We start from the raw sequence: 13,865 nt of genomic DNA on the forward strand, positions 1-13,865 counted from the left end.
AACAGGGAGACATTTGATGACAAGTGACTAGTCAGGACTCTGAGGCAAAGTTAGGGGAGAGAATTGGATGACAGTGAGGCACCCTGTCATTTTAATTTTCATGTGACTTGATTAAACGGATTTTTAAATTAAAAACATTTAAATTAAAATTTTAGAGGAGTTTTTTTTTTAAGCTGTTCTCCTCTTCCATGATTGATCTGTAACAACAATGGGATTTACTCTTCATAATTGGAAAAATGTAATCAAGTTAATACCTTTGCTAATTCAGTCAGGCTTGATCTCGTATTCCTCCCTGCTGTGCATGAAACGTTCAACTGTCCCTGGAGTTTAAGTAAAGACACTTTATTTCACTTTATTTTACCCCGTGATATCGCTCATTGGGTGATACTTCCTCTTTGTTTTAAACTGTGGAGCCAAACTTGTATAAGCAGGTTGGAAACAAAGTAGAGGTCAAAGAATTGTATATTTTTTGTCGCGTGACTTTTCTGACCTGAGGAAAAATGGCTAATTGTTGCACCAAGCGGAGCTGTTCCCTAAATTATGGGTCAAAATGTCAGAACTTGAAAGTAAAAATGTTTGGCATCAGATTTTCTGGAGAATTGTAAGTTTCAGCTTGTCAACTACATTGGTGTCGAAGTGGCAGACGTCTTCTGCTGTTTTTCCTGCTGCCTACGTGAGTTTGGTTTAGACATAACAGCGTATTTTGCCCCATGTTCCTGCTCGGAGAAAGGCAGACTTCATTTGCTGTGGATTAGCTTCGGCGTTAGTCCTACTGCTGGTTGAAAATCACTCAAAGCGGACGTCTTACTCCCCTGTTTTCTTAATCTCTCTCTCTTCCCACCCTCACTGTCAAAATGAGATGTTAACTGTTTGTTCAGCACTGAGCTGTCCCAGTCTGTCTCTCTGAGCCTCTGAGCTCCTAATTGCATGTGATTGTTGACACTGTTGAGCATACCCCTGCTATTCCACTGGTAAGAGGATATGGGGCCAGCCCTGGAGTATTGAAGTCTATTTTATTAGCGCTCTTTCATGTTATTTTATTCCTGTGAACAAGGATTCACAATAGCAGAGCTTGTTAAGAAAGACACAGGGTTACCCATGTTATGTGTTGACACTGATTAGATGAAGTCAAAGGAAATCCTGTGTTAGTGTCATTCAAAAGCAAAATGGATATGGCTCTATTTCAAATGGGTCAAGCGTTTAAACAATGACACCAAGGAAACCTTTGGAAAGAAAAGAAGGAGGCAAAAAAAAAAGCATGTGACGCATTTATGTTGGATGTGTTGGTGAAAAGACCTTCTAAGATGTACGTGCAGAAACAGGAACAAGAAGTTGTTCTTCACTTACAGTGGACTTGATTTAACTGTAACTTTTTTTGGAGTGATTATGAAACTGAAAACTCTGTGTTACTTTCAGAGAATGAGCTCTTTGGCTGTTGGTTTCCCAAGTGTAGGTGGAGGCATTTCTGACGTCAGAAGCATTTTTGGACAGAGTTTTGACCCGTGTTCAACCTATTACAGTTACTTTTCGTACAGAAATTGATATGTTTCACTTTTTTTTTTTTTTTTTTTTACTGTGGATTTCACTCTGTGTCATTGCTGAACGTTGTCCACAGTGATGAAAATTAAAACCTCTGTGTCCTCCGTGACCTCCAATTTTTTGGTTTTTCCAAACATTCAGTGAAGAATGTTTCAATTTACAAATAAGTGACGGTAACCAGGAAAAAGCAAGACGCTCAAGAAAGCAGGGAAATGCCTCCCACATCAAAATCTGCAGAACTGCACTTTGATGCACGTTGTCCCTGAGTACTCAAGGTTACGTCGTAATGACTTCTACACAGATCTGCAGTACAAGCAAGAACAAGAGCAGCTGCTAGCATCTCAAGGCATTACTGATGTATTATTTATACTGTATATTTCTTATAAAAACAAACAGGATTAGCTCAGATTGGCTCAATAAGTTATCCAGATATTAGGTAATCCCTAATAACATTGACAATATAAGCAATATTGATAAAACAATATCACCTCAGGGTCCGTTTAGTAGCTTTTGCGTAGCTTATGACCATATCATATGATCTCCATTGGCAGATGGAGTCTGCCCAGTTGCCACGTAGTTGTTCAAATTTCAAAATGTTAATAATCGAAAGCTGCAGAACAGCTAGTAAATGGACCTAAAGGTGAAAATGCTGTTTCTCGGTTTGAAAAATTGTTTTTGTAACTCAACCAAAGTAATATTTTCAATTAATCTAGTTTTTTTTTTTTTTTCTGTGGTCACCTTCTTGTTACCTCTTCAAAATATTTCCCTTTTGTTGGAAAAAACATAAAATGTACAAGATAATGATCCTCATGATGAGGAACGGGTACAGAGGGAGCATTTGTAGCAGCGTGAGGTCTGAGGTTCCCTATGTGTGGGATTGACCCCAGCTTGTGTCTGGGGTGTTGGAGACTGACCTCAGGTATGTCCGCTGTGAGCGCCTGAAATGGCACTGCTGAGGTCAGTCCTTGAATCCCAGCTCCTCCTTAATGGAATAATGACTAGGACACGAGAAGCCCTGTCTATCGTGTAGCCCCGAGCCAAGATACACAATTAGAGCCAGCATGTTTTCTCTCCCTCCCTCTCTGCTCCTCTGTGAGAGGGAATTTCCAGATGTTCATCATAAAGCGCCGTGTATTTTCCAAAGAACTGCCTTTTTCTCTCTCGCCTCCTGTCTGAGGCAGTAAAATCAATTTGACCACACAGACCAGTTTGAGTGCTATGCTGGTGCCTTGGACCAAACGCACCAACAGCAGCTTGTACTGCTCTTATTTATTTTGAATTGCTCTATCTCCTGCTACCAGGATACGTGTGTCTACAAGCTTTTGTTATGTCTACTCTGAATATGGTGCTCTCATGTTGGTGGGTGTTTGTGCTCATGTGAAGAATAAGCTACTTCTAGCTGCAGTCTTTTGCTAAGGGTTGGAGTTACGACAACGTCGCTCTGTGCCATGACAGTGTGTGAGCCCCCGGCTGTAACCAGTCACACAATTCACGGAGTGCGTTATTTGATGCCGCAAAGCAGGACTGTATTTGAACTTTTTCAACAGGTGGCGCTGTGCTAGAGAGGTTCAACACAAAACGATGCATCACTTAATTAAAAATGTCAATAACAGTATGAATCGTTAAAAGCAGAGATTTGAACTCATTTTGTCTGTAATCGTACTTGCAAGACTGAAACAAGAACACACATTTTCACACATATTGTTGCATAGTAAATGTCTTACATTATAAAAACTCTTTAAAGGCAAGCCAGGCGACTCTGGACATGGTCTGAAAAGCAGCAGACAAATCCTCTAGTCACTCTTGATTATATCTATGAGGTTTTTTTTTTTTTTCCTTTTTTCTCATAGAGATCAAAGGATTCTCTTCCTTCAAGATGTGCCTTGGACTTTTGGGCTTTGTCATTGCACTTTTGCTACCATTTCAATCACCTATCATATATATATATATATATGCAAATGCATGCATGCCTACGCATCCAGCACTTCTATTGCACTCAATTTACTTAGATACAAAACTGTGTTAACACATAAGATAGATAACAGAGGGAGGAAGGGAGAGCAAAGTGATTACACACCAGTATTTTTCAGCACTATTACCTCGCACATTCATCCACGCCCATATCTTCTCCGCAAAAAATGAGACTACAACATTTTGTTCTGCCTTTCGTGCGTGCTGTGGAGTCCTCAAGTGACACGGAGATAACCAATCCAACGTCCCATTCGGCACGGTTTCCTGGGCCAGAAACCAGGAAATGGCAGACCACACTGCTTGCTCTCAGACAGATATTCTGCCCAGAGCTACACACCCAAGTAACCACAAATGGACTGGGCTTGCTTATAATAAATTGGTGGAATTGGGTCGACATGAGGACTTTAGAGAGAATCATTACCCAGCTGGGGTAGTTTCTCTACCATTCGCTCACTTTCTGCTCATATTGTCTTCCCATTAGCAGCTTAAATATTTTCCATATGTCTGTTTGTGTACAGCACGGCTGCTCTCTTAAAACTGTTCCCCATGCGGTGGCCTACAAATATAGCATCGTGAGGAATGCGGGGAACAAAGCCATATGTTAGTGCTGACCAGTCACAGCAACCTGCTTTGATATCGAAAAGGTCTGCGACCAGCTCCGAACCAAGAAATATCACAGCTTGGCTGTCTCGCTTATGTTTTGAACTTTTAAAGCTCCGCTCACGCCGACGTGCTTTCCTGATGCCGGATTTTTGATAGCTGCAAATAATTTCCATGATTATGTCTCCTCCTGGCTCGCCGTCTGTGACTGCTCCCATGTTTAAACAGGTGGAGAATTTTTTTTTTCCTCCCTGATTTGTCTGTGACACCACCAAGGAAACAAGGGAGGGATAAAAGCTTACCGTATTGACATCATTTTTCACATTATTGGATAAAAACGAACACGGACGTCTCTTTGATTCGATTTCAACAAATGTCATGTTTTATGTGGCATTGTATTCCAGGCCTAACATGGAATAATCCGATTCTCCTTCCCTGGATAATGCCATTACACTGACTGATTTTCTCTCCTGGCTATTTCTCATGCATTTCTCTTGGCATGGTGTCATCCACTTCAACCCCTTCAGTTTTAGAGCGAAGCGTCAAGCACCTCCGGATTCCTAACCACTTCCTTTCAGATCACATTAAAAACTTTCATTGTACGTGACTAATTATTTTCCCACCACCGAATCTGGCCCCAGTAAAATCATTTCTCCTTTTCCCTTACAGTTCATCTGATATTCGTTTATGTGCGCTACCCTCTCTGAGCTGGGGAAACATGTTGTTGCAGCAAAACCCGAAACATATGAATCCAATTCACTTCACCCACGTGGAATACGATTGTGTTCTTAGTACTTGGAGGGCTTGAGAATGGACTTGTTATTGAGGCTGGGTGAAATGTAATTGCACTGTTGTTGCAGCTGCCCAAGTGAGGAGGAAATCAGCCATTTCGAGAACATGAGAAGTTTCCATATGCCAACACACCTTTACCCCATCAATCCATTCTATCATTTACTATTACCCCTCTTCTACCACTGGCCCCACAAACAAACACATACACACATAGAGAGTTTCCACATTTTAAAAAATGTATTTCCCGGACACAATGATTCTTTAGAGGTTCCGTTCAGTTTTAAAGCTCAGCTGGCAGGTAAAATAGTGAAAATTACTGGTTAATATTTATTTAAGCAGAAACCTATGCACACAAACCATCAACACCTCCACCTGCCTACCATATTACCCTCCGGGCCTTATGAAAACCGACACTCAGTCAAGCCCCACGCATGACACCTCCTCAGCTTGCCTCTGTTTAATTGGCTCGCCGTGTTTTTTTCATCAGCCAATTCGTTAGCAGTGTGTTGGTGTTGAGGGAGATGATATCTCCATGTCAGCCCTGTCGAGGATCACGTAACCAGCATGCATACACTCTGGTACGGGTTAGTGATGTATAGTCGATTCACAGACAGATCTGCGGAATGAAGCAGATACTGGTAGAACTCATCTATAGTTTATGTCTTCAGCACACCAGTGGTGTGTACTTTGTTCTGAAATACACAGTATGTGTTGATTAAAAGTGAATTTAGCTTTTACATCTGCTATTCTCAGCACCCGACTCAGACTCAGACTCAGACTCAGTAATCTGCAGTGTCTGAGTAACACACATCTAGCAAAATCATCTCCCCTGCAAAGCATCTCCACTCTATATGGATGAATGAATTACAGCGATTGCACCACGGTAACGGTGACAAGCCGAACTAATACTAAATTAGGTGGGTTAACTCCAGTCCCATGAGTACATGCATAGCCCATTATCATCAGAAAGTAACTAGTAGTAAAAGAAAATCCAAAGATGAAGGCCTGATAATAATGTGGTCGGTCCAAGGCTGATTGTGAAGTGTAATGAGAAATTCATTTTGAATTGTTATAAAATATTTGTAATATGATCACTACATCCTGCATGATAATCCAAGTCTCCCCGCACGTCCGTGTGGAGTCCTCAAAGACAGCCCGACTTTTTCAAATGTTTTTCCATTTTTCCAGAAAAAAAAAAAAAAACTGCTTTCATTTTTGGGTCAGTGGAGTCAGTTATTTGAGACTTTTTGATAGGACTGTTGTTAAAATGATAATGCCACTTAGATTTGTTGACTTTTGAAGTTACTGAAGGTGGCTAATCCTCAATGGTGTTAGAAAATGAGCTAAAGCCGTCAGATTATTTGAATTAGCAGGCTAATAATAAGCAAAAGGCTAAAAACTGGATTAACAGCAGATATCTGCAATAATATCTGAAGCTTGCAATCACAGTGTGAAAATAAACCAAATGAAACTTACGTAGTGGCTCATTTTAGCCCATTGTCCAACACCACTGCCGTCTTCAGTGACAAAAGTCACAAAGCACTGAACAACAAACCAGGTTCCTCACCTTTTTGTGTCCCCTGGAAACACCTCTGTTGACGTCTGTGCTACTTGCAGCGCGTTCCTGTATTTGGTTGCGTTGTGAGTAGTTGCAGCACATGTGTTGTCAAATTGACGGAGACGTTTTCTTAATTTGCGCGGGTTTTGTCCGTTTGCACGTGTTCTCTTAGGATGCAGTGCGCGGAGCTCTCTGGGTCCCCGTGTTCAGAATTTTAGCAATAGTAGTAGCGTCTTGAATTCTAGTAAGTTATGCCTTTAACAAGGTTACCAGGGACTTTTCCTCCACTGGCACAGGTGCATTTTTCAGCACCACTGTCATCATGAAATCACACCTGCTAACAACCCGTACCCTGAGGGCAGCCCACAGGAGGCATCATACTGTCAAACCACCTGCTGTGCCGAGGGACATATATTCCATCATCTAAGAGTGTGTGTCTGTGTGTGTGTGGGTGTGTGTGTGTGTGTGTCTGCACCCAGACAGAAATGTTTGGCTTTGTGTCTCTCCGTTTTACTCGGCCTTAACTGCGTGTACCTTGTCTTGTTTCATTTGGCGGATGCTACAGGTGAGCAACGGGACCGAGACACAGAGCGGACGTCATTCGGTGACAGTTGAGACTCAGGTTCAGAAACAGAAGCAGGAGGACAGAGATGGTTTCCAGAAAGCACAGAAACAGTACAGCTCCCTGCCACGGTGAGACAACCTTCCTCTTCTCCCTTCTTTATTCCATCTTTCCGCCTGTCTATCTCCATCTCACTCTCTCCCCCTTCCTGCCCAGTCTGTGTCTCATCACGTACTTCCTGCCCTTTCTCAACCTCTTCGTTTTCGACTTTTTTGATTTCCCTCAGTTTCCTTTCTTCATATTTGTGCCTTTACCCCTTTTTCTCCGCACTTTCTGCAAAAGTGTCTTCTTGGCCACGAAGCCAGTAATCAAAAAACACTTTCAACTCATGTCCAGACATTGAAATGATTCTTTGCAAAACTCTTTGAATGAAATCATTTAATGTGATCACTTGGAATAATTTGACTGATATTCAGCTTCATTAAGTCAATGTTGACCCTGAGGAAGTGGTGACTTTGTCACAGGCGTCAACCCCCTCTCCCCAACACTTCTTTTATGATTTGCAGCTCTAATATCATGTTTTAGAAGGAATTTTCTCTTGGCACTCTCTCTCCTTACACAGCTTGAGTTCAGAGCTGCTACTGCTGCTCTTTATCTTCCTCATCATCATCTTTCGATTCTCTTGCATATTTGTCAAAGAGATGCCAATAAAGCTTACCATATCTTACATCTGGAGGCCTCGGGGGGAAAGGGGTTTAGCATCAGTATTTGCATTTCCTGCCATCACTCTGTAAAGTGTCTTTACCAGCCCTCTGAAGCTTTCTAATCGCACTTTCGTCAATGCAAATTGCAAAGCCAACCACAAAAAAATGTCCACATTTTAAGCTTTACATATTTAAAGAGAAAGTCACTAAAGTTGCTAATTTTTTATTAGACTGACTAACACAGGGATTGCATCACAGTAATAAAATAAACATTATTTCCTCTCACTGTTAAATATTTCCACATTGAAAACAATCCAGTGTGAGTTTTTTTTGTATTGTGAAATGTACAGGTTGAAAGTGAAGTCTGACTTGTTGAAGTGTTGCTGCTTTGCCCGTTTAAACAAAGACAGAACACTTAATGTGTGTATACCCGCTATATGTGTGTGGTCTCTTGGCCAAAGTAAGTCCGCTCTCCCGTGATTTCAATCTTTCCCTCCACAAACAGCAATCATGGATTCACAGCCATCCTTCTTTGCTCTGCTTCCCTGAACAGTCACAGTCAGGTCAATTAAAACATGTTCCTGTCCAGGGCTATGGATTTGTGACCCACACGGACCTGTAATCAATTGGCATGAGTAAGCCAGACCAATCTATGCATTCCCTTCATAGGTGTCATCTGCTGGCATCTCATGTGATGTGACAGTTGCCTCCAGCCCTCCCCTCTCAGCGAGTTGCTTCTCTTGGGAAAGTTGGCCTGGCGGGCCGAGAAGCCCGGCAAGGATGGCCTTTGATATGCATTCCTCTCATAATCTCATAGCGTATTTTAGCACAGAGTCGTATGAGCTCAGGCTTGACATTTGACCCTGGCTAAGCCTTTTTAGAGCTTGTGTCTAGCGTGGCTCCTCATTAAGGAGCTGAAGTCTCACATCCCCAGATTAATAACCACAATTCCCCCTAACTCCAGCCACCTCTCTTTTGGATCCCCTTCATCCTGTCGTTCTCTTCCAAAACAGGAAGCCTGAGCAGTGAGCTGTTCAGCCGAAAGGGGACACACCCCAAGAAAAAAACTCCTTCCCAAAGAGCCTCCAGAAGAAGCCGTGGTAGCTGGTTATCTGATGAAGGCCAGGCTTAGTTCGCTGTCTGGGATGTGAGGACTGAAAGAGCACTAATGAAGGCTTGTTGTCGGAGCAGGATTAGCGGTGACAGGCAGTGGAGGGCGAGAGGCGCAGGGAGAGGAATGGGTGTGTTAGTAGCACAGAGAGCCCACTGATTAGCCTGAGAGAGACAAACTCACAAGGATACACACAAACACACACATGAATGTGGTCAAGATACGGCTCTGAACTGTGGCCAGAGGGAGATGCCGGTAGCGCTCCCATATACCTATGCAGCTCTTGCATTCCTCAGCCAAAACGACTTTGTTCCACACTGCAAAGAAAACATTATTCCACGTTTGTCGACAATTTATTTGTAGAATATCGGAACAAATGCTCCATTGCCCGTTGCATGCAGTGTTTTTTTCCCTTAATCGTTTTATATCTGAGCATGTATGTATGTGTGTGTGCTTTCTCCTCCTGCTCATAAACCCTGATTCTTCCCAGCTGTTTTAAAGAAAAACACAGCGGCCTCAAATTTTTCTGCAAGCCAACTTCCCGGCTTTGTTTGTTATGTTCTGTCATTCTAAATTTACCCCAGTCTTTGGCATGGTGTATTTTCCCATCCCCTCCCTCTGTAAATGTAACTAATCTACTTTGTGACATATTCTGGCGCAGGAGCAGAGGTGATAAGAGAACTAACTCCCCTGACGCATCAATCATGATTACATTCCTGTGGAACAATGCCATTTCTGCTCTCTTCTCATTGCCACCAAAGATATTCCCCTAACATCTCCCTTCTTCTCTTATCTGCTTTAAAAACTAAAAGGTCATTCTGGAAAACCAGATCCGCTGCCTTGTGCAACAGGCATCTTTCGTTTCTAAACAAGCAGCTCCCTCATGAGCGGTGCTGGCTGCTCATGTAAATGCATGGCGGCTCGCCCAGACAGCGAAACCCAGATACGGAGCATGTGGTAGGGCTCTCTCTGCAGTCTGGCCCTGCAGCTGCCCCTCCGCCAATTACCCTCATTCATACACACACTCTACATGCATGCATGCACACATACAAATAAATACTGTAGACCACAAGGGCTTCCAGTAGTAATGCTGGAATAGTGGGATTATCATTGGAATTACTTGGAGAAATCAGATTTAGATGGAAAAAAAAAAGTTAAACAAGGGAGAGTTGAAGTAACGAGGAAGAAGAAGAAAAAGACATAGTTACATTTTCTACCGAGCAACTGATGTACAAGCACTGCCTACACTGCTTGAAATCTTTAAGCCTGATTTGCGCTTGACACAAGGGGTTAAATGGAGTCCTGCCTCGGTGTAGATACACCTTAGGTTTCACCCACTGATATCAGATGCATAGTCTTGTACAGGATCAGGCAGTCTTGTGTTTTAATTATATTCTTCACAGTAACCGTGAAGAATATAATTATTTCTTTTACTTTCTGATGATAATGGGCTATGCATGTACTCATGGGACGGGAGTTAATCCACGTAACTTAGTATTAGCTCGGCTTGTCACCGTTACCGTGGTGCAATCGCTGTAATTCATTCATCCATATAGAGTGGAGATGCTTTGCAGGGGAGATGATTTTGCTAGATGTGTGTTACTCAGACACTGCAGATTACTGAGCCTTTCTTCAATGTCCGCGACACCATCTTCACCGACAACAATCTCTGGGGCCGTGAGAGACCTGTAGGAGAAAACGCAAACAGCCGATCACAGCTGTTCTTGTGATCCCCAAGTGGTATCTTGGTGGTCGCTGTGGCCCGAACTTGTAGTGCATTTTTGAGGAGGTGCACATTCGCTGCTACGTAGCTACGTGCATCGTCTCCGTAGCTACGGTGTAACCCCTTCATGTCAACTATAAATTAAGCTTTGGAGAATTTAAAGTTTTTACTTGTGGCTCAGTCATGTACTGTAAATCATCTAAGTCGTTTTCTCTCTGCCAGGCTACATCACAGCACATACAAATCAAGACATCAGATTCATCCAGCCTAAAAGCATGCCGGGCCCCTGTCTCCATCTGCAGCCCTGGGCACTGTGAGCTCAAAAGCCTTTTGAGCTCGCAGTGGGTCGGGTGTGAATGACATTACTCTCAGCACCGCTGATGCAAAAGACACGGTCACGGGTCTTCCATCGCAGGTCGTCCTTAATGGGTCCTAATAATGGAGGAGGAGTCGTAACACTTTAGCCAAAATCCTGACAGCTCCCAGTGGCGGCTTTACAGGGGCAATTTCTGGAAAGGGGAGCAAGTGTGGCGGAAGGCATGCGTCTGGTTTCGTTTTTCTTGTATGAGAGATAACATGTGCGTGTCTAGGGCCGTCCTGTCAGTGTAGAGGCTGGCGGGCAGACTGAAGATGGGTGGAAGGCGGATAACGCCGTGAGGCTGGCCATTACTCCGTCTATGCTGTAAGTGAACCTGTCTGCATCTCCAAAAAAGGAGTTTAATGGATTAGAGCAGCCATTTCTCTCAGGGAGGTTTTAAGATTTGTGTTTGTTTACAATGTGGAGCTAATAATCCTGCGGGCGCTTCAGGCTTCCTCCGTTTGTCTCCTGTCCCCTGCATGTCGCGGTCATTATGTCACTGGATTCACATACATATCCCGCCACTCGTGTTGCTTTCGGTATTTTAACTCAGCGCCACCACCACATCCCTTTTTAATCACAAAACGTGAAAATGACCACATTCTCTGCTAAAGTGCAGTTTCTTCTGAATTACCCTTCAGTCGTGCTGAACCAGGGCCCAACGCAGAAAGCAAGCAATCTTTTCTGAGCAGAGTTAACTGCTATTCTCCTCTCTTCCCTTTAGATTCCGGTGTTGTTTAAAGTGGACTTACTCAGCAGCGTGGCTGACCTCTTTACCTGTCTCTGTGTGTTTAGGCAATCTCGCAAGAACCCCAGCACAGTGTCCCAGGACACATGGGACAAGGTGCACATGCCAGCGGAGGGATTCCAGACGTCCAAGGAGAATCCTCGCTACTCCGGCGTCCAGGGATCACGTAACGGCTACCTGGGAACTCCCAGCTTCAACGCCCGTGTCCTATTAGAGACTCAGGAGTTGCTGAGGCAGGAGCAGAGACGCAGAGAGCAGGAGGCCAACAAGGCCAGGCTGCCTTCTGCACAAGAGACCCCCAGCGGCAGCACCTACGACCACAACAGAGATCACACTCAGGCCCCTGGCTCTGCCCCAGTGCAGTCCCCACCTCAATCCAAGGGCCCCTATAGACAGGACGTGCCCCCATCTCCTTCTCAGCTCGCCAAGCTCAGCAGGCTTCAGGGCTCGGAGAAAGGGAGGCCGTTTTACTCCTGAGACAGTAACATGGACCTGGAAAGTGGTAGTTTTGGGAGATGCGGACTGATTGTAGGGAAAACTAACAGGGAAAAATACAGAGTGGGCAATAAGTCTTTTTTTTTTATAAAATGCTGAAACATTCATGGGACTGTTGATATAAACTGTTAATATTTTAAAAAAGATTTCTTTACGATAAGAACCGTGATCCTTTTTAGCTTTATCAAAAATAAATGATTTCAGATGCTATATTGTCCACAATCCAGATCAACTATGTGTTAACTGTAAGTGCCTTCTAGTCCACTGACGGTTCACTTTTTGTAGGCACCAGCCCCATTTTTGGCCTCATGGTCTGCGGCTTTGACCCATCCATTTGACACATTCAGCAGAGCAGACATCGCTACGTCGCCACATCTGACGGCACTCTGACCTAAACATCATAACACCAAGCACGAGACACAGCCCAGGCATGTTTTTGTACCACTTGGGTCCTGGTGGGGATCTTAGGCGATATCATGCCGGTGTGAATGAGGCTTCTTTTTGCCGTTCAGTGGGACTTTGTCAGGCACTGCTGTGCATGTGTACGTGGGTGTAAGTGCTGGCAGGAGTTGGCATGCAGTGAACAGAGTGTGGAGGTTAAGCAGCTTGTGTGAACTGCGGAGTCAGAGCTGGGTCTTTGGGCATGACGGCTCACCCTCCTCAGATCAGAGAAATGTCCCTTTTAGTTTCAGATACACCACCACCCTGAATCTGTGTCCTCTCTCCAACCCCCTCTTGTGTTTAATACGATAATCCCGAATTCTCTGTTCCTCTCTTCTGACTGCTTTAGATCTCCTTTACTCCAACCCTGCCCCACCCACCCAGGGAATCCAGCAGCATAAATTGGGTCAGGTCTGGGCTATTAATTAATGCACCTCATTAAAATGAATGCACCCATTGTGTGTGTGTGTGTGTGTGTGTGTGTGTCTGTGTGTGTGTTTGTCATCATGTGTGGCGAGGAGTAAGAAACAGAGACCTTGCCGCCATGGCTCTGGCCCCAGCTTTACTTTGAATTATTTGGCCGTAACCGCAGCCTGTTGGACCCTAGGTGTCTGAGCTGTTCCTCGCTGCATGTTTCATCAGGGTTGTTAATGGGAAACCACATCGGCTCTGCAATGGGCCTATCCATTGGCCTGATAAAAGAGAGCTGATTTTGTTTTCTCCTTGTGATTATGTCCATTGAGAGAAAACCACTTGGTAGCTTTTTCGCCATTCAACTAATAACAAGTGGTGCTGTTTTTAAAGTGTGTGTGGGAGTGTATACTGTATGACCCTGTGTGAGTTCTTGTATTTCTTTCCCTGTAAGAATGAGAAGTTGAACTTTAGTTATCAGAGTGACCCAAACTTTTTGCAATGTGAAAAATGATTCAAATCATTTTATTTGAATCATTTTAATGATTTTATTTGTTTTTATAGGAGGAAGTTAGGAAATTACCCTGACTACTTTTTTAATTGATCAGAGTTTGGGTTTTTTTTTTTTACCCTTCAGTATGTTTACATGCACTCAAGAAAGCAGGTTTCTCAGAGAAACCAGGTTCTATGTAGGTAACTGGAGAATGCTGGGTTTAGGATAATACCAGAGTTAGGAAGATAAAACGCATGGTTACTATTAGAAATGCAATAGTTAGAATAGGTTAATGTTGAGTAAGATTTATAGAATTTATACGGTACGAGGGTGTGTGGTCCTCGCAAGTGCAGGGGAAA

At 43.6% G+C, this 13,865-nt stretch overlaps 1 protein-coding gene across 4 annotated transcripts in view; it reads left to right on the forward strand.

Annotated features, from left to right (window-relative positions):
* The window catches only part of LOC120790065 (partitioning defective 3 homolog), a 320,005-nt gene extending 306,952 nt beyond the window's left edge, over positions 1–13,053 (forward strand). For all 4 annotated transcript variants that reach the window (XM_040127340.1, XM_040127335.1, XM_040127337.1 and 1 more), the window contains 2 exons: positions 7,026–7,153; positions 11,714–13,053. In XM_040127340.1, coding sequence (XP_039983274.1) covers positions 7,026–7,153; positions 11,714–12,143 — 558 coding nt within the window. In that variant the 3' untranslated portion in view covers positions 12,144–13,053. The remainder of the gene's footprint in view (positions 1–7,025; positions 7,154–11,713) is intronic.
* Positions 13,054–13,865: the final 812 nt, after the last annotated feature.

Source organism: Xiphias gladius, chromosome 5 (genome assembly GCF_016859285.1).
Source record: "Xiphias gladius isolate SHS-SW01 ecotype Sanya breed wild chromosome 5, ASM1685928v1, whole genome shotgun sequence".
NCBI classification, from domain to species: Eukaryota; Metazoa; Chordata; class Actinopteri; order Istiophoriformes; family Xiphiidae; genus Xiphias; species Xiphias gladius.